General features: G+C 46.6%; 1 protein-coding gene across 1 annotated transcript in view; it reads right to left on the reverse strand.

Moving 5' to 3' along the window:
* Positions 1–4,146: 4,146 nt before the first annotated feature.
* The window catches only part of TGFBI (transforming growth factor beta induced), a 21,785-nt gene continuing 1,506 nt past the window's right edge, over positions 4,147–24,425 (reverse strand). Inside the window, exons 2-17 of the mRNA XM_056502472.1 lie at positions 21,476–21,574; positions 14,945–15,009; positions 13,773–13,930; positions 12,668–12,832; positions 11,827–11,973; positions 10,985–11,126; positions 10,215–10,427; positions 9,940–10,077; positions 9,555–9,700; positions 9,255–9,391; positions 8,620–8,750; positions 6,683–6,807; positions 5,713–5,815; positions 5,436–5,515; positions 5,041–5,065; positions 4,147–4,874 (exon numbers count right to left, since the gene is read on the reverse strand). Coding sequence (XP_056358447.1) covers positions 4,819–4,874; positions 5,041–5,065; positions 5,436–5,515; positions 5,713–5,815; positions 6,683–6,807; positions 8,620–8,750; positions 9,255–9,391; positions 9,555–9,700; positions 9,940–10,077; positions 10,215–10,427; positions 10,985–11,126; positions 11,827–11,973; positions 12,668–12,832; positions 13,773–13,930; positions 14,945–15,009; positions 21,476–21,574 — 1,930 coding nt within the window. The 3' untranslated portion in view covers positions 4,147–4,818. The remainder of the gene's footprint in view (positions 4,875–5,040; positions 5,066–5,435; positions 5,516–5,712; positions 5,816–6,682; positions 6,808–8,619; positions 8,751–9,254; positions 9,392–9,554; positions 9,701–9,939; positions 10,078–10,214; positions 10,428–10,984; positions 11,127–11,826; positions 11,974–12,667; positions 12,833–13,772; positions 13,931–14,944; positions 15,010–21,475; positions 21,575–24,425) is intronic.

A 24,425-nucleotide genomic window follows, 5' to 3' on the forward strand; every position in this document is an offset into this window, starting at 1 on the left:
TGGGGCTGTCCTGGAGCCTTTCTGCTGATGCTCCTCAGTTCCCCTTGCCTTGCGTGACTACTCTGCAGCTTGCTTTGTTTATCCCACGTTTTCCTGCTCTGTAGTTACGAGCTGGGGAAAGGAACCAGCCACTTGTGCTGCTTCAATGCTGGCTGGTGCCAGCGCACGTCCGCGGGGCGTGCGGGGTGTGCCACCCGCTGCCACTCTCGTGAGCCACCATTGCAAAATCACATCCCTTCAGCCTCCAGGGCAGGAATCACAGAATTACACAATGCTTGGGCTGGAAAGGACATTAAAGACCATGTAGTTCCAAACCCCTTGCCCTGGCCCGTAGGCCACCAGGGATCTACCATCATCAGGGACAAGCCTGTCAGCCAATATTTCTGTCTGAGAACTTTGATTTCTGGGTGATCAGAGGGGTGAGGATCTGTTGCCTGGCTATGAGTAGCAGGTGTAGCCAGGCTTGGTCCAGTCACACATCCTGAACTTTGAGATGCCAGCTCCAAGCTGGAAGCCACATCACCACTGAGTGTATGTGGTGCCCCAAAGACATTGGCAGGGGAACACTTGTGCTGAGCATGGGACTAGGATGCCTACAGTTTACAGCAATGGAGGTATCTTCAGGTCACTGTCATAAAACCAGCCTTAATTATAAAGTCATGACTGCTGTCATGGTCATCATGATACTTGACCTTCCTTCAGAGCAATCCTCTGGCTCTTCCCTTGTGGAGGTTGGTAACTTCCCAGTGCTACATGTACAAACAGAGTACTGTAATACTCGGGGATTATCTGGGATTTCCACCTAAAGGTTCCTAAGAAAGGTCATTTTTCCCAATTGCAAATTTCAAAACAAAGGTAGAAAGCTAGAAGACTACATAGCAACAATGGTAGAAATCTTGAAGTCCAGGAATTTATCCTCCTGCTGCTGCAAAATTTAACAAATGCCCCAAGATGGCCTCCAGCTTCTGCTCAACTATTTTCCAAATGGTTTCAAGGGAAACCTTGTCCCATCTCCCAGAAGCAGCAATTAAAATAGAATGAGTTTTGCATTTGCCAGCTAATAGGGCTTGATGCACAAGCTGCATGTGAAAGAAATCTGTGACTTCCAAAGTCAGATGAAGTCCCCTTGGAAATGCTGAACAGAGAAAGAACAGACAGGTCAAAAGCCAGAGGCAGCCAAGCCCTCTGAAAATCTGCAGAAAAGTCAAGGGTAAGTGCAGCAGGAGGTGTGCATGGGTCAGCCCATGGCAATTCTGTGAAGAACTTTTCAGCATCATGAATGGCATCATCCAGCAAACCAACTCTTCCTGTCACCTTCCTTTCCAGGAGGTGAAAACAAATCCTTAGAATATTCTCCCTTAGCAGGAAATGCCTTCTCGTGGCACAGTGCTCACCAGACACTGCTACCCTCTGCTCCTGCTCCTAGGACTGGCTTCTCCTAGGAAAAGTGCTCAGCTTTTGCAAAGTGATCATAAAAATCTTATAAAAACGTAAGGGGTCATTCATTGTTGGAAAGAAAGTCCCTCTAAATATTTTTCTTTGGAGAATTTACAGGTTTCTGAAAAATCTCTCAAATGTGTCTCCAAAAACAACTCATAAGGAAAACAAAATAATGCAAGAGTTGCCTGAGCCACAGCTGAATGCCTCTGATCCCAACAGCTCCTTTGAGCCTGTCTTTCACCAGCACTATTACCATTGGTTTTTCTCTTTGCTCCTCCTGGGACAGCAGCTAACAGTGCTTTCCAATAAATCACGTGCAGAAGCAGGAATTTCCCTACAGCAGAAAAGCAGTACAGTTTTCCAGTGACAGCCTGTGGGTGGCTTCCCCCGTGTTCAAGTGACCCCTTCAGGGGTCATCCTCCTGCAGCACATCTGGCTGTGCTGCCTTGGCCTCACTCAAGCCTCTCCTGGCCTTTGGCACAGGGAAAGGCTGTGCCTTTGCTCCACACTGAGGCAGGGGAGCTGCCTTCACCCACCCCAGGCCCTCCCAGCCTGGCTCCCCCAGCCCTTGGGCAGCTCAGCTCCAAATCCTTCATTAGCCAGGCACACAGAGCCCCCAGATCCCCTGACACTGGAGGAACATGTTTTCCACTACAGCCCTGCTGAGACCTGCCTTGGGACAAAGCTCAGCACTGATTTTTCTCTTACCTTAAATATCTTTGCAGAAAGCTACCAGATACTAAAAGAATTTTCTAGAAGAAAAGCATCTCTGGTTCATATCTCAAGATGTAAATGAGCAAAACTACAACATGAAGCTTCCCAAAAGGCAGCATTTTCTTTTCCAGCCCTTCAGAGGCACCACTTTCTGTTCCCTGCTCCCACCCTGGAGAGCACTGTGGGCTCTGCTGGCACAGGAGAGACCCAGAGCAGCAGCCCAGCCTTGATGGCATCATTTCAAGACACAGAGTACGCACTTAAAAGCTGTATTTTTCCTAAATGGATTTCTGCATGCATTTAATTACTTTGCTTAACTGGAACTGCTGCAAATGAAGGAATCATTATTCTAAAAAATAAACAAGGGCAGCTGCACATCCCTACAAATTTTCAATAGCAAAACACTCTTGACTCCTAAGGAGGGAAAAGCAAGATTCTCCTCCTAAGGACTCTTCTCTGGTCTCAGTTCACTCTTTTTGCCTGAAGGGAGTTCTGTGGAGCACAGACATGGTTCAAGGTCGTGGCAACATTCAGCCACACTCTGTGTTTCGTGTGGGAATACTCTGACAGCACTGAGAAACCAACCCCTGGTGCAAGATGGCTCTGTGCTGAGCACCCCAGTGCTGTGTGCCACCAAAGGCTAATCCTGAATGCTGCTCATGCCAGGCTGCCCTGACCCTCACTCAGCAGTTTCTGAACTGGGCTTTGCTTCTTCCCTTCCCTGGGTGTTGTTACCTGAAGACTCCTGCAGCTCTGGGATGGGATGGGATGGGATGGGATGGGATGGGATGGGATGGGATGGGATGGGATGGGATGGGATGGGATGGGATGGGTACAGGGGGGTTCCAACTCCTCCATGGCACCACAGCCCTTGGCTGGGGCATCCCCCAGGTTCCCAGACCCAGCTGGGAGCTCTCTGCCCCTAGGCCAGCACTTCCCCAGGGAAGTTATGTTCTGCCTCAGCACCAGCAACTTCCTTCTTCCTTTCACTTCCACCTTTTATCATATTTAAAAAAATATTAAAAATATTTCTTTAGAAAATGACAGATAAGTTTTTATTCCCATCATCTCAGCACTCCTCATTTCCCCATCTTTCAGCTGCTCTCCTCTTGCTTCATCCCTGGGCACCCCTTGAAGGCTGAAGCATTAACATCTCCTCCCCTAGGAGGAATAATTGGCAGCACTCACCCTCACATTACTGGATAAGGCAGTGACAAATCCATGGGGAAAAATATCCCCAAAGTGTCACTGAATCAAAGCAAGGGATGCAGTCCCTACTGACAAACTCAGAGAGCTCAGCCACTGATCAAATCCATCTGTGTGTCCCTCCCTGAACACAGAGGGTGAGGAATCCATTTGGAGCAGGGAAAGGGAGGGCATTGAGAACTTCCAAGAGTTTCCACCATGAGCTGTAATCTGGAGACACCACAATCCTGGGGAGCTGCCCAAGCAGAGTGCCTGTGGGAAGACACCCTGTGATGGTTTCCCAGGTTGTAGCATCCTGAGCACGTGGGATTTCAGTTTGGGCTTTTAATGTAAGGAGAACTACCAGGCTGTTTCTCTGCCAGAGCAGCCAAAACAATCTGAGTTTTTGTGCTCTGCACTTGACACCCTCTTTCTCTTTTTTGCCTCATCCTGGGTTTCACCAAGGTGATCACCAGCAGGGAGTGACTCTGGAGCTGTGCTGGTGAGTAATTGCTGTTGGCAGCACGGAATGTGGCACTGAGCTCCAGCTCAGCACCCAGCAGGATGTGCACAGCTGCCCTGTGCTCCTTGCACAGTGACAGTGACTGCTCATGAAAGCACCAGGAAAAAATGATGCCAGGCCAGGATCAGAGAGGAGAAATGCTTTGCCATTCCACTCAAGCAACTATTAGACCTATTAATGTTGCTCCAGCCAAGGCTGATTCCCCTCATTCCCAGTGCTCAGGTTTGACCACCTGGTGCCACCAGGCAATTCAAACCAAACAAAAGCCCAACCAAGCACTGCCATCACTTCTCATATTTATATTTTTGATTTTATTTTTAATTTTTATTAAAAAACAATCATTATTAAAAATGAGTCATTTACTGGAAGGCTTCAGCCAGGGAGAACTCTCATTTCAAATCTCATTAACAAAATACAGCACAGTTATAACCCATAGGCATAAAAAAAAAGACCCCAGTTAAAAAAAAAGAGAATACTTCCAACCATAGCTTATAACTATGCAATTTTCTCAATGTCAATAGAGAGAATTTTGTTAGAAGCCTGCAATTCAGAATTTCATGGAAGACTTTTAAAATCCAAGGGAAGAAGGAAGGACATTCTTGTTTAAAAAAATAAAAGGCCCTTGGATGTACTTATCAAGCCCAAAACAGGGTATGTTTAAAATTGAAAGCTGGTGAACAATTTTTATTTTAAAAAGAAACAAAAAAATTAAACAAAACAAACAAAAGACCTCAAAATGTTTCCTTGTTCTGGGAACTTTGAAGTCAAAACCAAATAAAAATGATCTTAAAATATATACATATATATGGCTTTTCATTTTTCCTCTCCATTTCGTTGCAAACAAAAATAAATTTAAGGGTGGTATTTGGTTTTTAAAAAAGGTTCTGTCCTTCTCTTCAGCTGTCAGCTGGAGTGGATGGGATGGAGGCTCTGCCTTGTGGCTGCTCACGCTGGGCTCAGAGTGCCCCCGAGTTCTCCTTCATCCTCGCCAGTATCCGGGAGTACACGGGGGCTGCAGGGGGGAGAGAAGCTGGGTGGGGCAGACACAAACCATCCCCGTTGCCCCTCTCCCCCCAGCCCTGCTGCATCCTGCTCAGAGCAAGAGAACAGGAGAAACCTCTCTGCAAGGGATGGGGGACACAGTGGAAATTAGAAATGAGCTGGAGAAGTTGTTTTACCTAGTCGAGGATTCCTCTGAGAAACCTGCATGGAAAGAAAACACAGGGTTTGCATAAATGCAACAAATCTCCAACAGCCATAAGAACATGTCAAGTTATCTTTTCCTTAGTGTCCAAAAACTATGAATGAGTGACTCTTTGTTTTTGGAAGCTGATATAGAATATTACCATGCCAAGGCTACATTCAGTGTGCTGCAAAGTCAAGCTTTGTGTTGCAAAATGTATTATTATTTCTTATATTATTAAATCATGCAAGAAGAGAGGATGGATCATTCCATGAAACACATACACTCACTTTCCTTGGAAATCAGCATATGAATGTGACATGATCCTCCAATCATAATTACCAAAACACCATTTTGGCAGTTTTACAGTGGGAGGTTTTTCCCCTTTACCTTGGATAATGCAGATGCCTGTTTGAAGATTTCTAATGCGGGATCTGCAGGCTCATCACCTCTTTCTTGTGGCCTTGAAGCTAAGAGTGGGACATTGAGAGCATTGAAATACTTGTCAGAGCATGCAGGCTTCTTCCTTCCACTATTTTCTGCTGAAAATCCCACAACTGACTCATCTCTCCTCACCAAACTGAAGCAATTGCCCTGTGTCCCCAGTCCCTCCCAAAGCAGATTCGCTGAATAAGGTTGCCCTGGACATTTCTCACCATGGACCTACCCTGTGGCTGTAAGACAGAGTTCACAGCATAAATGACACCATTTGTGGCCATGATATCACTTTCAGCAACAGGCTCCTTGTTGATATGTATTACATTGTTTTTCTGTCAGTAAAAGAAAAAATAAAAGAGTAAAAGATGAGAATCTTCTGTCACTTCCAATGTTATTTTAAAAAAACCCCTCACTTTGTATTCATTCATTTACTGGATGGCTGAAGGCATTTTCATTCCTCTTGCACATTAAGGAGAATATAAAGACAAATTATAGCCTGAGCAGTTTGTCCTGGAATGGCTGGCAGGCTTTGGACTTCCTCAGTGCCACTGGCTGGGAGTGCTGTGCCATGGCAGCAGGGCACATCCCTGCCAGGGGGATGGCTGTGGAGATGGGATCAGGAGAGGCCAGGGCAGGACTGGACGTGGGAAGCATCCAGCATGAATGCTGGCCAGTTCAATGCTCCTGGAAACACAGTCCCTTCCATTTCTGTCCTGTGTTTTCTTATGCACAGAGTGGGCCATGATTGCTTATTTCCTGAATCTTTTTTCCCTCAACTGAGGATCCTACATTCCCTTAGCATAGTGTAGAGTTTGTGAAATGAAATTATATATCTAAATAAACTCTGCTGTGCTAAGGGAGCCCATGCAGAGATCATTTTCATTACACAAAAAGATATGTGAGCTGAACAAGCTATTCATTTCATTTATTTATGTTTTTCCCCCCATGACTCAGGGTTAAATTTATAGCAGCTCCTGGAAATCATTTACAACTGGTCTTCTGGGGAGAAAGCTGAAGCAAACCACATTTCATTCTTCCAGCTTGCTGAACTGCACACACGGGAACAGTCCCTCCAGAAGGGCCCAGAAAACACTGGTGGGACTGTGGAGATGTTCTACACCATCCAAAGGAGCACAGACATGCATGGACAGCCAAACCCTGGGCAGCCCTGCTGACAGGAGCCCATCTGAGTGACTCACCATGCTGACTTCCAGTTTATCTCCCTGCATGGATTTCAGCCTCACCAGGGCGTTGACGGCGCCGCTCACCAGGATCTCGTCAGCCACGTGGAACTTGAGGATGTTGGCAAGCTCCTTGGCATTACCTGGGGGAGGAAAACCTTTACTGCTGTAAACAGCATCAGCACCCGCTTCCCGTATTTCATGTGCTGGAATGGAATTACTTGGAAAACACCATAATTTCCTGAAAGTTCAAAGAAACAATATAAAATTGAGAAAACAAACCAAAACTGAAAGATCTGGTTAAAATATTGAGGCCGTTCCTCCCTGGGCAGGTCAGGCTCCCAAGTCCAGGACACTCTCCCAATGTCCCACCTTGGTACCTACCAAGCCTGCCCTACACATGAAATCTCTCTTTCTTGGGTTTTCATCCCTCTTTCTCTCACTGTGCCAAGTGAGAACCTGCTTCTCTTGCTGCTTTCACTTCCCAAGGAAGTCTGGGATGGGGTGGGGAAAGACCCATGTGAAATAAGGAAGCAGATGGGGCATTCTGGTATTTTCAAATGTCACCAAGGCCAGTGTCACTTGGCAACAATCCTCACAGTTGGGTAGGAAGGGGAAAAGTGCAGGAGAAGTGATACTCATAGACTGATGCCCTCATACAGCTGTGCTTTGAAACAGATTTTAGGAAGATAAGGTGCCTTCCCTGCACCATCTGTTTTCCAGAAGAGGTGGTGATGTGCACAGCATGGGCCAGTGGCACTTCTCCATCTTCTCCTTCAGAGGACACAGGGCAAATGACAAAACCCAGAGACCAGCAGGGTCATTGACGAGCCCTACAGACAGCTAGTGCAAAGGTGGCCTCCATCAACAGAGCAGCTCCCTCAGTAAAGGGGACTTTTTCTTTCAATGCTTTCAAAGATTGTATGCAAGCTTTTTTCCATTGTGGTTTTCCTAGCATGGCCACAGTTCACTCTGCACATCCTCACCAGCACAATCCACTTCTTCAGAGGCATAAGCTAAATATTTGTGTGAGAAAAGAACATCTGAAGTGTCTGCATCTGGGAATCTTCATTCCTGCAGCCATTTACAATGGCTGCAAAACACTTCTGAAATATTTGTATATGAAGCGTAAGACTGGACTCATATTACTGGTTCTTCATCCCTGCACTTAAAAGGATAACCAGCTACCATGGGCAAATGCTTCCCAAATTATGATGTCACTGTTTGGCTGGATTTTAATGACAAGAAGACATTACATTCAAATACCTGACATTGTTTCCAACCACAACCAGTTTTCAACGTGAACAAAATAAAAGATCATGCTGCTTATCCAGAAGGGAGTTATTAAACATTCCCATGCTTTTTTCCACACCCATCCTGCATGCCTTGGCTTTTCAGAACACTGGTCTTCATCTGAGCTAGAATGGTACATTGTTGGCTTCCCAGGATTAGACTGGACCTCCTGCTTTGTCCATGTACATGGAGAAGGAGGAACAGCCCCAGCTTTATCTTACTTAAATTCCATACAGGGTAACTTGAGGCTGTATGTGGATCATATCTTCTCTTTGCAAAACTTACTGCAAACCTCCTGATCCTGTACTGTCAAGAGTCACATTCTCACTTCTTTTATCCTTGAAAAAGGCAGAGGCCTCACTGGTTCTTTTAGAAATACCTGGGAGTTATCTCACACCACCAGCACAGCCAAATTAAAAGTCACTGTGAGTTTGTGACACACACTATAAACCTGTCCTTCAAGAGCACAGGCAGTATAAACCCCCCTTGGGGATTCAGTCCACTCTGTGCATCCTCAGCTTTCTGCTCATACAACTCCATTGGGTGGGAACCTTCAACAGACAGAGCCACAGACTGAGATACAGCAGAGAAAGCTGGCCATTCCTCCCAGATCCCAGCAGTCACACAGCAGCTTGTCACCTGAGCGTTCTGGAGATGCTCACCCATCAGTTTGTTGAGCTCCCCCTGGGGCATGGCTCGGAAAGCTTCGTTTGTTGGAGCGAACACCGTGAAGGTTCCCGGCCTGTTCAGGTTCTCTGTCAGCCCTGCAGACTGGATTGCAGCCACCAGGGTACTGCAAAGCAAACATCAAATGCTTCACTGCACACACTTCACTGGTCAGCTGAGTGCTGGCTCGAGAGAGTGCTGGGAAGTTACAGTTGTGAAATCCTGCTGGGGTCCAGCAAATCAAATAACCAAAATGGTGATTAGGAGGAAATGAGCCTGTGAGGTCCAACCAGAACATCTGAGAAATGGTGAAGCAACCTGGGAGTGCTGACTCCAAGGGGACCAGATGGTATGGGGAGTCAGAGAGGTCTGGCTACAGTGGCTCTGATGGGCAGGGATGGCTTCAGAGCCACATTCTCATGGCATTAAGAGAACCACTTACTCTTGGCTCACAGTTGATTGAGGGTTATTTGAAGTTTCACTCCCTGTAATTTAGAAAGACCATGGTTTTGGATGATCTTTCTATGCTAAAAAAACATATACATTGTCATGACTACGACCCATAATAAATAGAAATGCTTTGGCAGCTCTTCTGCTCCTAAGTGGCACTTGGGAAGAGCAGCAAGGTCACCTGAAGCGATGGTCTGCCTTGAGAACATCCATCACTGAGCCAGTTGGTGGAGTCAACATCTTGTCCACGCTAAAGAGGGTCCCAAACCTTCCCCTCTTGTCATGGGCAGCAATGCAGGCATTTTCAATGCAAAGGTTCTGCAAACACAATTGCAGAAAAGAAGACTTCATTAGAATATGCTTCAAAAGAGATGTTGGTACTTTCCACAATGTTCATCTCCACTTTTTGCACAATAGCTGTAACATCAGAACACTGAGCATCACTCAGCCCCACGGAGCACAGCACAGGGGAGGGACTCACATTGCGGTACACAAAAACTCTCAGCTCCTTGTCCCCCAGGGTCTGCAGTTTCTGTCCGTGATACAGATACTTAGAGGAGAGCTGGTCTTTAACAATGTGGTTCAGAAGCAAGCTTCTCATGTTGCTGTCAATTATGGGGAGTCCATCTGCAGCAAAAAGTATGGAAAGAAGCAGTGATTCATTTAAAATGGCTATTGAGACATTGAAAACCACTCAAATACAGAGCATTACCCACATCAGTTTTAAATTGTAAACCTAGATGACACTGCCTCGAGGCATTTGAGAGAGGATTTGCATACTTGTGCACTGAAATTTGGCTGCAGACTGTTTGAAGCAGATCTGTGGCCCAAACTGGTGGAAGAAAGGCATTTAATCCCTGGTTTACCTTTGAACACATTATTCACTGGGGCAAGGAGGGTCACTCGCTCACTGCCAGTTAGATGAGAACTGAGACCAGCTTGTCTGAAAAGGTCTGTAGACTTGGAAACTTCAGATTCTTGTGCCAACTCAAACACAGTCTTAGCTGAAAAGAAAATCAACACACAGTAACCTTGCATTAAAGGTTATCCACTCATCACCATGCCCTCTAAATCCAGGATTTCCTTGGCAAAATAGGCAAAAGAAAGGCAACAGAAAGAATGCTACAGAGACCAGCAGTACCTGAGTCTGGGATCAGCAGCTCATTAACAAAGTGTACAACCCCGTTGGTTGCCAGGACATCCTTGTTGGCAATGATGGGCTTCCCGTTGAGGGTCAGCTCTTCCCCACTGCAGCCCACATCCAAGGTGGTTCCTTCCAGAGTCTCCATGGTCAGGCCAGCAATGATGGCCTCAGCACACATGGCTGACTTCAGGATGTGATGGTTCAGCAGGTCTGTGAGAGAGGAGAGTGTCTTAGTGAGCTGCAAAAAGCAGCTGTGAAAGTATTGCAGCTTCCAGGGATCCTGATCAATGGCCACGGTGTACTCCGTAAAATGCAGTCATTTTAAATTGAGCTGATTTTAATTCCACATCCTGTGAAATAAAAGGCCTAAAAAGAGTCACTTTTTATACACTTTTGCCAACTTCAAAATGTTTCATGTGGATACTCAACTTATTTGTCAGGGGAAGTTTCATTGATTAGATATTGCTTTTCTTGCATTTTGCTGGATCAATAGAAATTACCACTGCATAAAGTGCTAAAAGAAAGCTCAGGAAAAAGACTGCTTCAGCTCCCTCATCCATATCTAGATCCATTCCTGTGATATCTACACATCTGCAACCAAAGGGAGCTGGGCTGTCCAGTTAGAAAAGATGGACTCTGTCACATCTGTTTACTGCAGCTGTTGTCAGAGTGTATCAAGGAACTGTTGACCTGTCCTTGAGAAAAAATTTAGAAGAACTGAAAAATACTCTTGAGTCTCTCAATGGCCTCAGTAAACAAGCACCTACCCCTCAGGGCTTCTGGGTCTCCCAGGATCCTGTTCAGTGTTTCTCGTGGGATCTTCTCAAAGGCTTCGTTGGTGGGAGCCAGGAGTGTGTACTGGCCTTCGCTCTCCAGCAGGCTGCTGAGGTCAGAAGCAGCCACAGCAGTCTTCAGAGAAACAAGCAGAGAGGGAAAAACACATTCAGCCAGAATACAAAGGTCAGAAACTTTGCCCAGGGACACACTAAGGGCCGGACTTATTAAGGCTTTTATAATTTCAGAGCACTTACAAAAAAATCCTGAATAGCTTTATTCAGCAGCTTGGTCCCTTTATAAATTTGATGCAGCCCCATGGTTCTCTGGTGTTCCAGAAATCTGAGTACAAGAGCCTTTTTTTTTTTTTTTTTTGCAAGACTGAGAGCTAGTTCAAATACCAAGATATGCCTGGAAAGGCTCACACTACTTCCAGTGAATAATTCAGATCAGAACCCACAGCTGGCTAACTGCAAAATCCCCTGTGCATTTTTCTTAATTTGGCAATTATCAAGGCAGATAAATCAGGACACATCAAATTGGAACAATTAATGTCTCCAAAGGCTAAGACTCCCCTACAAGAGTGAGGAGACAGACTCAATCTCTCTCTTTTCTGAGCAGCCATAGAAGGGTGACAATTATTGTCATAAACCCCTACTTGCACTGATAGCAAACACTTCTCTTCCTAAATCAAAAGGGGTGACATTGGTACAAGGATTTCATCAGCAGCTCCAGGGTCACAGCCCAGGACACTGGGAGCTCTTCAGGACAGTGCACTGGCAGTGGGATGACTGAGCATCTCCCAGGGGAGCTGCAGCACCGTGAGCTGACTCACCCGGAGGGTCTCCAGGCTGTCCTCAGTCTCGATGATCTGCTGGATGGTGTTGGTGGTGGTGGCAATGACTTTGTCGATGACATGAACCACTCCATTGGTGGCATGGTGGTCAGCTTTCAACAGCCTGGCACAGTTCACAGTCACAATCTGCAGAGGGAAACACCTATGGGCTGTTCCATGCACTAAAACCAGAAGGCACAGCAGCCTCTGCTGCTTTTCTATTTCTATTTCAAATGCAGTGAGCACTTTATTGAATTAACAAGAACAGAAATTTGATTTCCTTGAAAGATACACCAAAAGTGAGATGTTCTATCAAGAATGTTTGAAATATTTCATATTTAAAGAGTTTTGAAAGTATTCAGTGGTTTTGTCTACCCTCAAGACTAAGAAAATAAGCCAGAACCAATACTCAGGTAAGCAGAGTTACACAGCAGTGGGGGCAGCTGCCCTGCAACAGCCCTGAGGAAACCATCTGCTTAAAAATGTTCTTTTCCAACTCCTTCATAATAAATATCTTAAATCAATATCTGTCAACCTAAGCACTACAGAGACCTGGAGGTCCCAGGACAGTGTAGGAGCTGCAAGGCAGCCAAAAACATAAAGCCTGCTGTGGGTAGGTTTAATATTAGGAAGAACTCCTTTACTGCAGGTGACCATGCACTGGAACAAGTTGCTCTGAGAGGGTGTGGGGTCTCTCTCACTGGAAATAGCCAGAACCATGTGGACACATCCCATGTGCTGTGGGATGGCCCTGCTAGGGCAGGGAGGATGGACCAGGTGACCCACTGACCAGTGGCCCAGGTGCCTTCCAGCCTGGGCCACTGTGCTGAGAGCTCCTTACCCCGTTGGGATAGTGGTGGATCTGGATGGGCAGGTTCTGGTACATGGAGTTTAGGGTGGTCCCGTGTTTCAGGTCGTCTGTGAGCACCCGTTTGTCCACCATGTGGTAGCGGAGGGCGTTGAGCAGCTCAATGTTAACATTGCTCACTAAGGAATCCAGAGTTTCCTGAAAATCAGAAAAATCAGTTTTTCAGCATTGAGTGCAATTAGGCATCTGTTGGAGAGTACCAGGAGGTCTGGCTACACCCAGGATGCTCCCAAGGTGGGGGTGTGGGCATGAATATTCAAGTGATTCATTCAGCCTCATGCCATTTGTGCAAATTAAGAGCTCAGCTTCCTCAAATCTTTATCTTTTGCCTTACAAAAGCAGCCAAGAGCTCTGACACCCAGGCCTTGGCACACAAAGGGATGATTTCAGCTCCACAGTGGGATCATTGAATTGAAATGAGCAGTAGGGCAGAAGGACCACTGACAAATACACTAAAAGTCCTTTCCCAATAGCATCATCCCTGCAAGGGGCTCTGCTGGGGCATTTGTGGCAGAGACTTGGCAGTGGGGAGACCCATAAATAGCCCACTCCCAGCCCTAGTAGCTGTTCTTGTTCACAAGGATTGACTGGGATGGGAGCACCAACAAGACAGCAGTGACCACTTCAGGAGTGGAAATATCACAAGAAATGGAAAGAGAAAATTAAAATTAATGTAAAAGAAATGACATCTAATTGAGCATGAGACACTCCTGTGGGAATTACTGAGGCTCCAGTTGGGACTGGCTATTTGTACAAATTATGAACAACCAGAATGGCAATGTAAGGGTCAACAAGAAAACTGCTAAGGGATGGGGAGCTTCTAGTGCAGCTCTCAATTCAATCTCTAATGGTAACAGGCAGGGAAAACTGGATGAGGGGATTTCTACGTCCACATCTCTCTGGTGATGGGATCCTTTAGAAACAAAGCTCTGGAGCTGATGGAGCAGTACAGTGATAACCATCCTGAAAATCCACAGCCCCTCCTCTATCCATACCATGTCTATCCTTCCAGACCCCTGCAGAGCTGGATCTCCACTAGGGAAAATCGGAAGAGGAGAAAGCAGAGGAATTATCTTACAGCAGACAAGGATGCCCAGGCCTCATTACTGGGAGCAAAAATTGTAAAACTTCCAGGTCCTTCGATTTCTGGCCGGAGGTTGGAGCGGTCGGAGTAGAGCTGTGTGGTGGCAGACCCAACCACTCCCAGGGTTTCATAGATGTTGGACAGGGGCAGAGCTGAAAGAAGAGAAGATTAAGTTCCTAAAAACATCATTCCTCCTTCTGGCTGAATTAAAGCACAGCTGGTGAGAATGCCTGGGCAAATGAAGCACATCAGGGAATAGGTGACTGTTCAATAATTAGGTAATAAGTAATCATAGCCTGACAGCTTCACCCTCATTTACAGCAGTGTAACGCAGAACCTACTGTATTCTGGCAAGTTTGAATGGACTTAGGCTGGATTTATACAAGTGTGATTTAGGCAAGCAAAGGTCAAAGGTATTGATTGCTTTCACCCAATCCTGTTTGTATTCAGGCTTTTGGGATTTGGTGTTGGACACTGCTGGTCTCAGTGCCCACTGACCATGTGCACCAGCCCACCAGTCAACTTGGAGCCATCAGATTTTTGTGAAAGGAAGTGCTCCAAAAGTAAAAGCAGATTATGGCTTTCTTCAATAAATCCAGTTTATTCCCCACCACCCTACCCCACCCCAATATAAACTGTATTTTCTTCTAAATAAAACTTTGCTAACCCCATGCTTGCCAAAATGTTCAAGGCCAGGTTGAACAGGGTTTGGAGCAACCTGTTCTAGTGGAAGGTGTCCCTGCCCATGGCAGGGGGTTGGAAACAAATTATCTCTAAGGTTCCTTCCAATCCAAAGCACTCTATGAATCTATGAAAATAAAAATGAGCAGAGATTGGCAGAACTTTCAATTACTCTATCACTCCTTTGCATTGAATTTCCAATACAGATATATTACTTGCTGGAATAAGTAGTTCCCTCTGGCCTTCCCATGCTCGATTAAGTTCAATTACATCCAAGGTTCTAAGTTGTCTGGAACATTTAGCATGCTTTGGAGCTGATCTGACCCTTGGCTGGTGCTCTACCAAGTCAATTTTGGATTTGTTCATGGCAATATTGTGCAGAAATTGCAAAAATCAAATCCACTTTGAGCAATTTTATAACATTTCCCTTTACTAGGCAGCTGTATAATTATAAGAAGTCTAAAAAATGTCAAACATATTTTTACCAGCTGGGCAGCCTTTTTCTCCAGGAACTTTTTCATATCCAGGACAGCACTCATAACTGATTACTCTGGAATAAGAGATGGATACGGCAGATTAACCAGCAGTGCCTTACAGCTTTTTCTCTATTTGCTACACTTCTGGGTCCATCCATATTTGGGGATATTTCCAAGCAGACTCTTCATTAGAAATACAGACTTCAACAAAACACTAACCACACTTTTATCTCCTTCAGGGCTGCATGTTGCCAATTTCTCCACAGAACAAAAGCAGGCACAATTTATTTTCATAAAACCACTTTCCAGGAGACTTTGTACAACCAGTGGATGGAAACTGATTGCACAGTCCCTACAAGACTGCCAGTGCTGTTCATCTGGGCACATTTCCCATGGGATTTGGGGATCTCCTCGGCTGGCTGCTGCTGTCACATCTCATCACTGTTCAGGCAACACCCACAACTCCACCAGCCAAGCATTTCCTTCTCATTTCACCCTGGTTTTGTCCACCACCAGAAATTATTTGCTTATTATGGCAAAACCCACAAGACAGAGCTGGAGGGAAAGGAGAACCCTGTTCTCAGATATGTGTGTTGGCACAAGGACTTGGGAACAGCCCTGCAAGGAGACACTTCCCCAGTGGTGGGAACAATCATCTGATTCTCAAAGGTGGCCATTTGAGGGAACATGGCTTGACATTAGAGGTAGAAGAAAAAAAAAAAAAAGAAAAAAAAGAAAAGGGAAAAAAAAGTCAATCTAGAAGTTGCCTGTTTATTTCTCCCAGGGGATTCTTTCACCTATTGCTCTGTGCTTGGTGTAAAAGTAACAAGGACACCTGATTGATGGGCTGGGAGAGCCAGGGAATAGGTGTTCCTTCCAAGGACAAGCATTTCCTCTGTGCTCCCAGTTGTATTTGAGACAAGTAGGATGCTGTATTGCTGAGGGTCAGCACACTCACTCAAAGAGAGGAAAATCCTCCAGTTTCAGATATTTGTCATCATTTTAAAACTGTTAACAAACACTGGAAATGCCTGGGGTTTAATAGGGAATTCTTCAGGGTAATTAAGAGCCAGAAAGTGAAACAAATACCTGCTTTTCTGTGACAGAGGCAAATAAATTCTGTGTCACGGTTTCCTAAGAGAATTACAAAGCAAACCCAGACTGATTGTCTAGACATTATATATTCCATGTGGGAAAGAGTTTGCCTAAAGCAATCCCTTCCTTTGACTACTGGAGATCTTAACACCCACTGCTCTGCTTTCCCAGCCCCCCGCCTCGTGTTCATTGGAAACACACACTTTCTTCCCCCACCACTTCCCTCCCCTACCTCCAATTTTTCTTTTTTTCACCCTAGAAACTAAATCCAGTCTAGACAGTTCCCTTGGTTCAGACCTGTAATCAAAGATGAAGAGTTGATTAAAGAGAAATCATTCCAAAGTGCTGACGAGGGCTTTGAAATCCTTACTTGTAGATCAATTGGAGATGAATGAGCTGCTCCAAAGAGGCAGGACAGCATCCAGTTCCAACCCCTGCCATGGGCACACTGGCTCAGAGCTGCCCCTGCCCACCCCACCAAGGGGAGGAGGGCAATGCAGGTACCTGGTCAAGGGGAAGGTGTCCCTGCCCATGGCAGGGGGTGGAACTGGATGCTGCTTAAAGTCCCTTCCCAGCCAAACCATTCTGTGATTCCATGACTGCACCTCCTGCATTTCACTTTGTGGGCATCTCCAGCAGGAAGGGAAGCTCATGGCAAGAAGCACCAAGGCAGAAACAGGGCCAGCTCCCCTTGGGACTGTGTCCCTGTGTCTCCCTCTCCCACTGAAGGTGCCTTCAGCAGCAGCTGGTGTGTGTCTGGCACATCACCATTCTGAGCACTGGCAAACTGCTGCAAAGGGCCAGGGGAACACAGAGGTGCTTGGCCAAGGGCTGGCACCTACAAGGAGCCAGAGGTGAGGGTTATAAAACACAGCTTCAGCTTCAGGCATTTGGCCTCCCAAATGGTGGACCAGGTGGAAACAAAAGAACAGCCAGCCCACCCAAGGGCACTGCTCAAGGGGTTGCTCTGGTGGCACCAGGGCATGTTCCATCTGGGGACAGCCCAACTCTCCAGACCCTGGAGAGGAGCAGCAGAGCCGTGGCTGAAGATGCTCTGCATCTCCAGGCAGCACTGACAGAACCAGAGGACACAGTCTCAAGCTGCACCAGGGGAGATACAGGTTGGATATTAGGAAAAAGGATATTAGGAAAGAGTGATGGAATGGTCTGCCCAGGGAGGTGGTGGAGTCACCATCCCTGGATGTGTTTAAAAAGACTGGATGTGGCACTTGGTGCCATGGTCTAGTTGAGGTGTTAGGGCATGGGTTGGACTCGATGATTTTGAAGGTCTCTTCCAACCCAGTGATTCTGTGGATTCTGTGAATCTGAGCTCTGCCGTGCCTGCACATCCATGGGGGAGGGAGGGAGAGGGGCTGCTCCAGCACGCCCTGCTCCAGCTGGGTCAGAGCCCAGGCTGCTGCCAGGGAGGAGCAGCTCCCCTGAGCACGCTGTGGCTCTGCACACAGCCTGGGCAGTGCCCGTCCCGCCCCGATCCTGCTCCGCGCACCGGGCACAGCCCTGCCAGCGCTGCGACAGCTGGCACCAGCACTGCCCTCACCAAACAGCCCTTGGCATCACCCTGCAACCCTTCACCACCATTTCCTGGCCTCCTCACTGGGCAATTTCAAATCTATAGTTTTTTTAACCTCTGGTTTTGAACACTATTTCTTTAATGTCTATCTGTGCCTGCAGAAGCAAGCTCCTTTAGTTCAGGCTTTTATTAGTCATTGTTCCGCTGCTGTTGCGTTCTTAGGAATTGAAATTAAATTTTAAGTGCATTTTTCAAGGTAATAAAAATAAGCTTAGGCATATATTAGTGAAAAAAGATCCATTTGTAATAATTTCCTGTAATAAAGCCCATATGTTTTGTTTTTGTAAAATAAGTGCCAGTAACTTTTTTCTAAACTGAGGAAAGTACATCACACGCGAAAAAAGGAAAGTTAATTTTAAAGGGGTGGGGGGGAGGGAAGGAATCTATTAATGGGTTATTCCTCAAAAAATAACCAAAACCAAAATTTATGAGTTGTCTTTTCATTCTCAAGACAAAACAGTGTATGGGAATGCATTCCATTGCAACCCCAATTCTGGCAGAATGAGTCCAGTGCACAAGGGAAGGAGAAGAATATGAAATATACAGGCAAAATGATGAAAATATATTCTGAACAAACTATTTCTTTGACTTTGGAATAACCAACAGTGGAAAGTTACCTAATTACCAAAACATTTTTGTCTCAGTGCTCCTAGAAATGAAAGCAGTGTCAGACTTCTTGCCAACTATGTTATCTCACTTCATCAGCAATGATAAAAACTCTACATAAATCCTCTACCTAATTTCTCTGTAACTGTGTGAGCCAATACTTCAACAGAGAAAAACAAATTAAAAAAAAAAAAGCAGATAAAGAGGTAGGAGTCTTCTTCTGATGCGTGAGTTAAAATTTCCATTGTGCACAAACAGCCCCAGTGGGCCAGAAGATGCTTCCCAAGCATCAAATAAATCTACAAAGCCCCCAGAGCCTCCCCAGGGAGGTGCAATCTCTTTTTTTCTGCCAACAGGCATGGAGGAGCTCAGCACAGCACTTGCTCTGCCCAGGGGACTGACCCTCCCAGCCTGAGCAGCAGCCCAGGGGGAGCCACAGAGTCAAGGACACACACCAAGCACATCTGTGTTTCAGGATGGCTTTCCTTGTGCTCCAGTCACTCTAAGCCTCCTGATGCAGGATGTGATCATTCCACAAGGAGTGAAGTTGTGCTACAGGCTTGAAGCAACTTTTCTGCCTTCCTTGCTGAGGGATGAATTTCTCTCTCTGAGCCAGCTCTGCAGGAGCTCAGCTTTGCTCCTCAGCTCCCTCCCTGACCTCCCTCCCCACTACCTGTTTGAAACAGTTCTCAGAGCAGGAAAATGAAGGAAACCAAGGCAGCCAAAACTATTGTCCTAGAGCCAGGCATTTTCACCTGCAACATACAGCTTGTGGCACCACTGACCCTAAACAAAATGAGAGGAAAAGAGCCAGGTCAAATGTGAAGGTGATGAGATGGGTCAAGTGTCTCCTCCCCAGGACTGCTATCTCAGGTGGAAAACCCTTTCAGGAGGAGGAGACAATGACCATTGGGCTGGTGGGGATCCCCCCTGCACTGAGAGGACCATGCACACAGATTTAGGAAAGCACTGCTGGCCACAGATCCCAAGCAAAGGCTGGATACACCCACTTATGATAAATGTGCCAAATCCTGATTTTTTCTAGGATTTAAGGGTATTCTCAAAACCTCTCATGGACCAGCTCAGTCCAACAGGAGGGGCCAGTTTGGAGGTTCATGCTGAGCACCATCAGCTGTGCCCACCTGATCTCCTGGGCTCTGATAGCTGAGCACAGCACTGCTCCAGACTCCTGACACTGCTGTAAGAATCTGACTGCTACAGCATAATGCATCATGTCCTTTACAGCCAAATGACTCCTGATTGCTTCCATATGCCAGGCACACCACATCCAGAGGGAGCCATCACAAGCAAACATTTGTAATCAGAGCTGTCCCAGGGTCTCCCAGAAAATCTGAGTCAAGGCATGTGCCTTTTGTTCTGCACCAGCACTGCTAAAGGAGAATGCAGGGCCCAGGCTCAGGAATGACTGGGAAGAAGACAATAACACCCATTGTGGAGGTGATCTAAAGAAAAGAATAGTGAACAAATTCTGTGGAAAATGGAAAGATTACCTCATAGGTTAACAGATAGGTTAATGGTTTGTGCTTTTCTCTCAGTGATGCATCACTGGGTGAGACACTTGGGTAAAAGCAGAGAAAATGAGGTAGAAGAGATCACTGCATCTCCTCAAATGAAATCATGAAATACTGCCAGATGCCAGTTATTCCATCTCCTCCTTGAGATAAGTGGATGAGTTTGTCTGTGCCAAATACAGCTGCACACTTGATTTACAGAAGATTTGTTTATCACTTGCTTCAGAGCTAAAGAAATCCATGGCTGCACTGCTTTGCCTTTCAGTGACCACAGCAGCAAAAACTCTCCCACATCCACAGCTGAGTTGTGTTTTCTTTGGAGACGTACTAAGCTACTCCATAATCAGAAAAGGCAATGATGAGACCAAATTGCTGTGCCATAAACTTGTCCATTTCATGTCAAGAAGTGCCATTATTCAGCCAAGATGACAGCCTGAACTCTAATCACCCAAGTTAACTTGCCCAATATCTTGTTTGCAGAATTAAGGGGTGGGGGGGGGGGGGGTGTCAGCCTGGTTGCTTGTTTTTGCAATATTGCCTCTCCTAATTTTTTTTTCTGTAAAGACAATCGGACATAAGGAAAACAAAGTACATGCACACTACATGGCACAGCCAGCAATACATCCTCTTAAGTACAGAATTTTCCTCCTCAGGGCAAATTCATGTGAAGTACAATGAAAGGCCAAAAGCTGAGCACAGCCATAACTCCTGGTTTGCCTCTCTCCTCCCCACACCACCACACATGAATCCTGAGAGCCAGGTGTCACAGCTAAACCAACAATGGCAACCCAAACCTGCAGTGAAAAACAGCATGTTGGTATAGATCTAATTACAATTTACACTGAGCCATAGGGGAAACAAATGAGATTATTTTTTTCTCTCTGTTCATGACCCTGCAGATCCAGGAGGAGACCTGGCCCACAGCTCTGATCCCACAGCCAGGACTGCTCAGGGAATCTGCACTGGCCCTGGGTGCTGTGATGGTCCATGCTATGGCCAGCAAGAGTGTCTAAAACCCTAGTCTGGACTACAGCAAGGAAAAAGATTCTCTGCTCCTGATCTACAGCCTGGCAGATAGTCAAGCATGCATAGCCTTAATTATCTACTGACTGCATCTTCCAAAAGAATGTCCCAAGGCTGCTCACACAGATTCTTCATGCAACAGCTACTTGAATATTATTGTTTGCAATTTTAGACGTGGAGTTGGCCTGCAAGTCTGATTAACTTTCCTGGTGGAGTCAGAGAGTGCTGGCTAAAGCTGACACCTCTTTCCTTTTATTTGTTTTCCTTTCCAAAGCAAACAGATGGAGATGAATTTTACATTCTCTCCAATATCCATCAGCTCTGGGCTGCCTTTCCCCCCCTTTTTTATTTCTTAAATCTAGGCAGCATTGATCCTATCATGGAGACAGACAGTACTAGAAAACATCTGGCACACACTTCATTACAGCACAGAGAGCTATACAAGTATATATAGAAATGCAATTAGAATAAACCATCAGGGTTTATATTTACATGGCACTTTTCATTCTTAACAGCAAAGTGTTTTAGAAAAACAAATATTTCTTAGGGGGTAAAAAGACAGAAAAATTTTTAGCACAGTCACACGTGACGCTCTCCGTGGGCTCTGACATCCCACATCTGGTGTCTGCCTCTGCCCCCACACCCACCTCCACAGGGGGTCCTTGGGGAGACCCTGTCTGTGCCCAGACTTACGTGGACTTCCCGCAGATCTTCCTCTGGTACCACTGCTTGCAGTTGGTGAAATATTTCCTGTTGGTGCCGATCAGCTTCTGCACGGCGCACACGTTGGGGCTGCAGGGAACGACAGAGCACAGAGGGTCCTGTCAGCTCCTCCTGCATGGCAGGAAACCTCGAGGGCTGCAAGTCAGCTTGCTCAAGTTAGCCCTACAGTGACTATCATGAAGTGGAGGAAGCAGTGGAGGAGATCTCTCTTGGCTCAGCCAGAGCATCTCTCTCTTCACTGAGTTCAAATTCTTGACCTTTTTCCATGTTCTACCTCTCACCAAAATATAAAGAAATCAAGTAAAATACTTTGGTCAGAATTTCCATGGTGAACAGCTACTTAAAATTCAAAACAGCTAAAACCCGAGAAAGTTATGCAATAATACAAATCCTTGCAAAATAAACCATTATTTTATTGTCTAGGACATAAAAAAGATAAGAGAGATATTTATCAGCCTACAGACTTGCACCAAGCCCAGAACTTTGGCTGTATGATAGACTCAGCAAATTCTGGACTTGGATGCTGAGCTGAATGAGGGGAGAAGGAGCAGTGGCACTGCCCTCCCCTGTTTCAGCACACCAGATATGACAGCACAGATCAAGAGGGGCTGTATCACCCTCTAAGGTACCAAGAGCTCCTGCTGAGCCTGGTGGTTGGTGTTCCATGTGTGAGTAACCCTGCTGAGAGCTGACTGCAGCCCTGCAGGTTTCTAGGAAGTGGTATCACCGTGAGCAGAGATGTGGTCAAGCTGGAGCTGGGAGTTTCCTTGCTGCTGGTTTGGCCAGCACAGCATTTCCCTGCTCTGCCTGGCTCACCATCTCTGTGGTTGGTGGCCAGCAGCCCTGGCCACATGTGTAGGCAAAACATGGTCAGCACAAAAGATGTGATTTATGGATCTGGGTTGCAAGGCCATCAGCTGCCTCTGGGCTTGACTAGAAGTGCAGCAAAAGCCCAAGCAAGCTGAGGATGCTTAGCCCAGCTGAGGCTGGATTCCCAACACCATCACCATGTCCCAGTTGCAGCAGCATCACCAAAAATATGCACAGTATTGGCTGCCAAGCAGATGAAGGGAAAACAAATAATTAAGCAAAACACATAAATCATCACTTCAGCCTGTCAGAAGCGCTCTGTGCTGTCCAAGGCAGATTTTTCACTTGCACAAACAGAACTCCGAATGGGGCCTGGAGATGCTCTTGGGAAGGTCTTGCTGTGCTCAGGAGAGCAGGCACAGCCTGTGTCCTGCTGTGTTTGACCGAGGCACTGCCCGCTTGCCCCCCGGAGGAACAAAAGCAGAGTTTGCAGCCCGAGCTCCAAGTCCTCCTGCGGCCGTGCTGCTTTTCAGCGGCATCCCGGGACGGGCCAGCCTGCATCATTAGCATGAATTAACCTGAGCATCCCCTATAGCTGGCTGGCTGCAGTGCCAGCCCCCGGGGAGCCTGGCTGCCTTCAATGAGCCTTTGTTGCTGCGGCTGCAGGGCCCTGCATCCCACCCTTCGTGTCCCAGGCACCTTCGTCCTCCCCGAGGGGAAAGACAGGACCTGTAGGACCGGGGGAGGCTCAGCTCATCGTTTCCCTCGTTACTGCCACATCCACTAATGGCAGTTTGTTTCTTCATTAAAGGATTTCATTCAGTTTCTGTATATAAGGCAGAGAACAAGGAGCAAGAACCTACCGAAAAAAAAAGTTAGAAATCACAAAACCAAACTTTCAGCTGGTGCAAACTGGCCCAGACTCAGCAACTTCCAAGCCAAATCATCACTTAGAGAGACGTCTGTGCTCTCTGACTCAGCCCACCTTGGCCACCCGGCCCTGCCGTGGCAGAAATGTGGTTCCAATTACATCGAAATTCCAAACCTTGCCTTGATTTTAGCATCTGGCTGACGGCAGTGGACAATCCCTCTAATATTCATCTTGACAAGCGTGGCTACTGAAGGACTTGTTTGATCACTTACCCCCATCCCCAGGAGCAGGCTGCCAAGAAAACCCTTGTGCCTCCAGGACAGGATTTAACTGCCTTGCTCCCTCCTCCCTGCCTGGGACTGCAGCTCTGTGGGGCTGCTCCTCCCTCCCTGACTGGGGGAAAACTTCTTTCCAGTATTTCCTCAGTGTGGAAAAACCCTCTCTCAGGACTGTTATCAACGATTCCCGCAGGCACGCTGTAGTAGCGGCTCCCCGCATTGCATGTTCTGGTTCCTTGCCCAGTCTGGCTTAAAATGAATTTGTCAACACTCTTCCCTCTCCTCGTTGGAGTTCATCACCTCTGCCATGCCGTTCCCAGCCAGCCGCACTGACTCCAGGATAAAACTGCCTATTGTTCCCCTTCAGCCAAAGCCTTTTGCTTGGCAGCAGCAGCTGGGAGCTGCTGGGACAGGGGCTGAGAAAAGCAGATTTAATGTGTAGCCCCAGATACCTGCAGTGGCTGTGGCCATTGCTCCCCAGCATCACGTTCTGCCCACAAAGCTGGGTGGGTTTGGGAAGAGCACTCCACAAAAACTATGTTTAAAACACTATGTTTTCATCTTCAAATGTTAATGTTCCTTATGCACTTTTCAGGTCTCCTCACTGACTTGAGCTGGTTCATTTTAAAAAAAGTTAATTAAGACATACAAGTTTTGCTGTAGAGCCAAGCTCTGCCTCCCAACTCGCTCTCGGCTCAATGGGGGCATTGATGGTGTGGGGGATGCTCACAGCAAAGGGTGGCACATCCCTCTGGGGCTGGCTTCTGCAAGCAACACAACATGCCCACATCCACGATGTTTTTGGCTGGTTTTGTGCTGCTGTGTCTCCTTGGCACATCATTAGTCAATGCTCAAAATTCCATGTATGTTCAAAAGTTACTTGGTATAAATCACTCTCTCCATCAGAATGGGAGCAGTGAGCAAAGAGCTGTGGTCAGCTGCACTGGGTTTGTATCAACTC

This window comes from Oenanthe melanoleuca, chromosome 13, assembly GCF_029582105.1.
Source record: "Oenanthe melanoleuca isolate GR-GAL-2019-014 chromosome 13, OMel1.0, whole genome shotgun sequence".
Lineage (NCBI taxonomy): Eukaryota > Metazoa > Chordata > Aves > Passeriformes > Muscicapidae > Oenanthe > Oenanthe melanoleuca.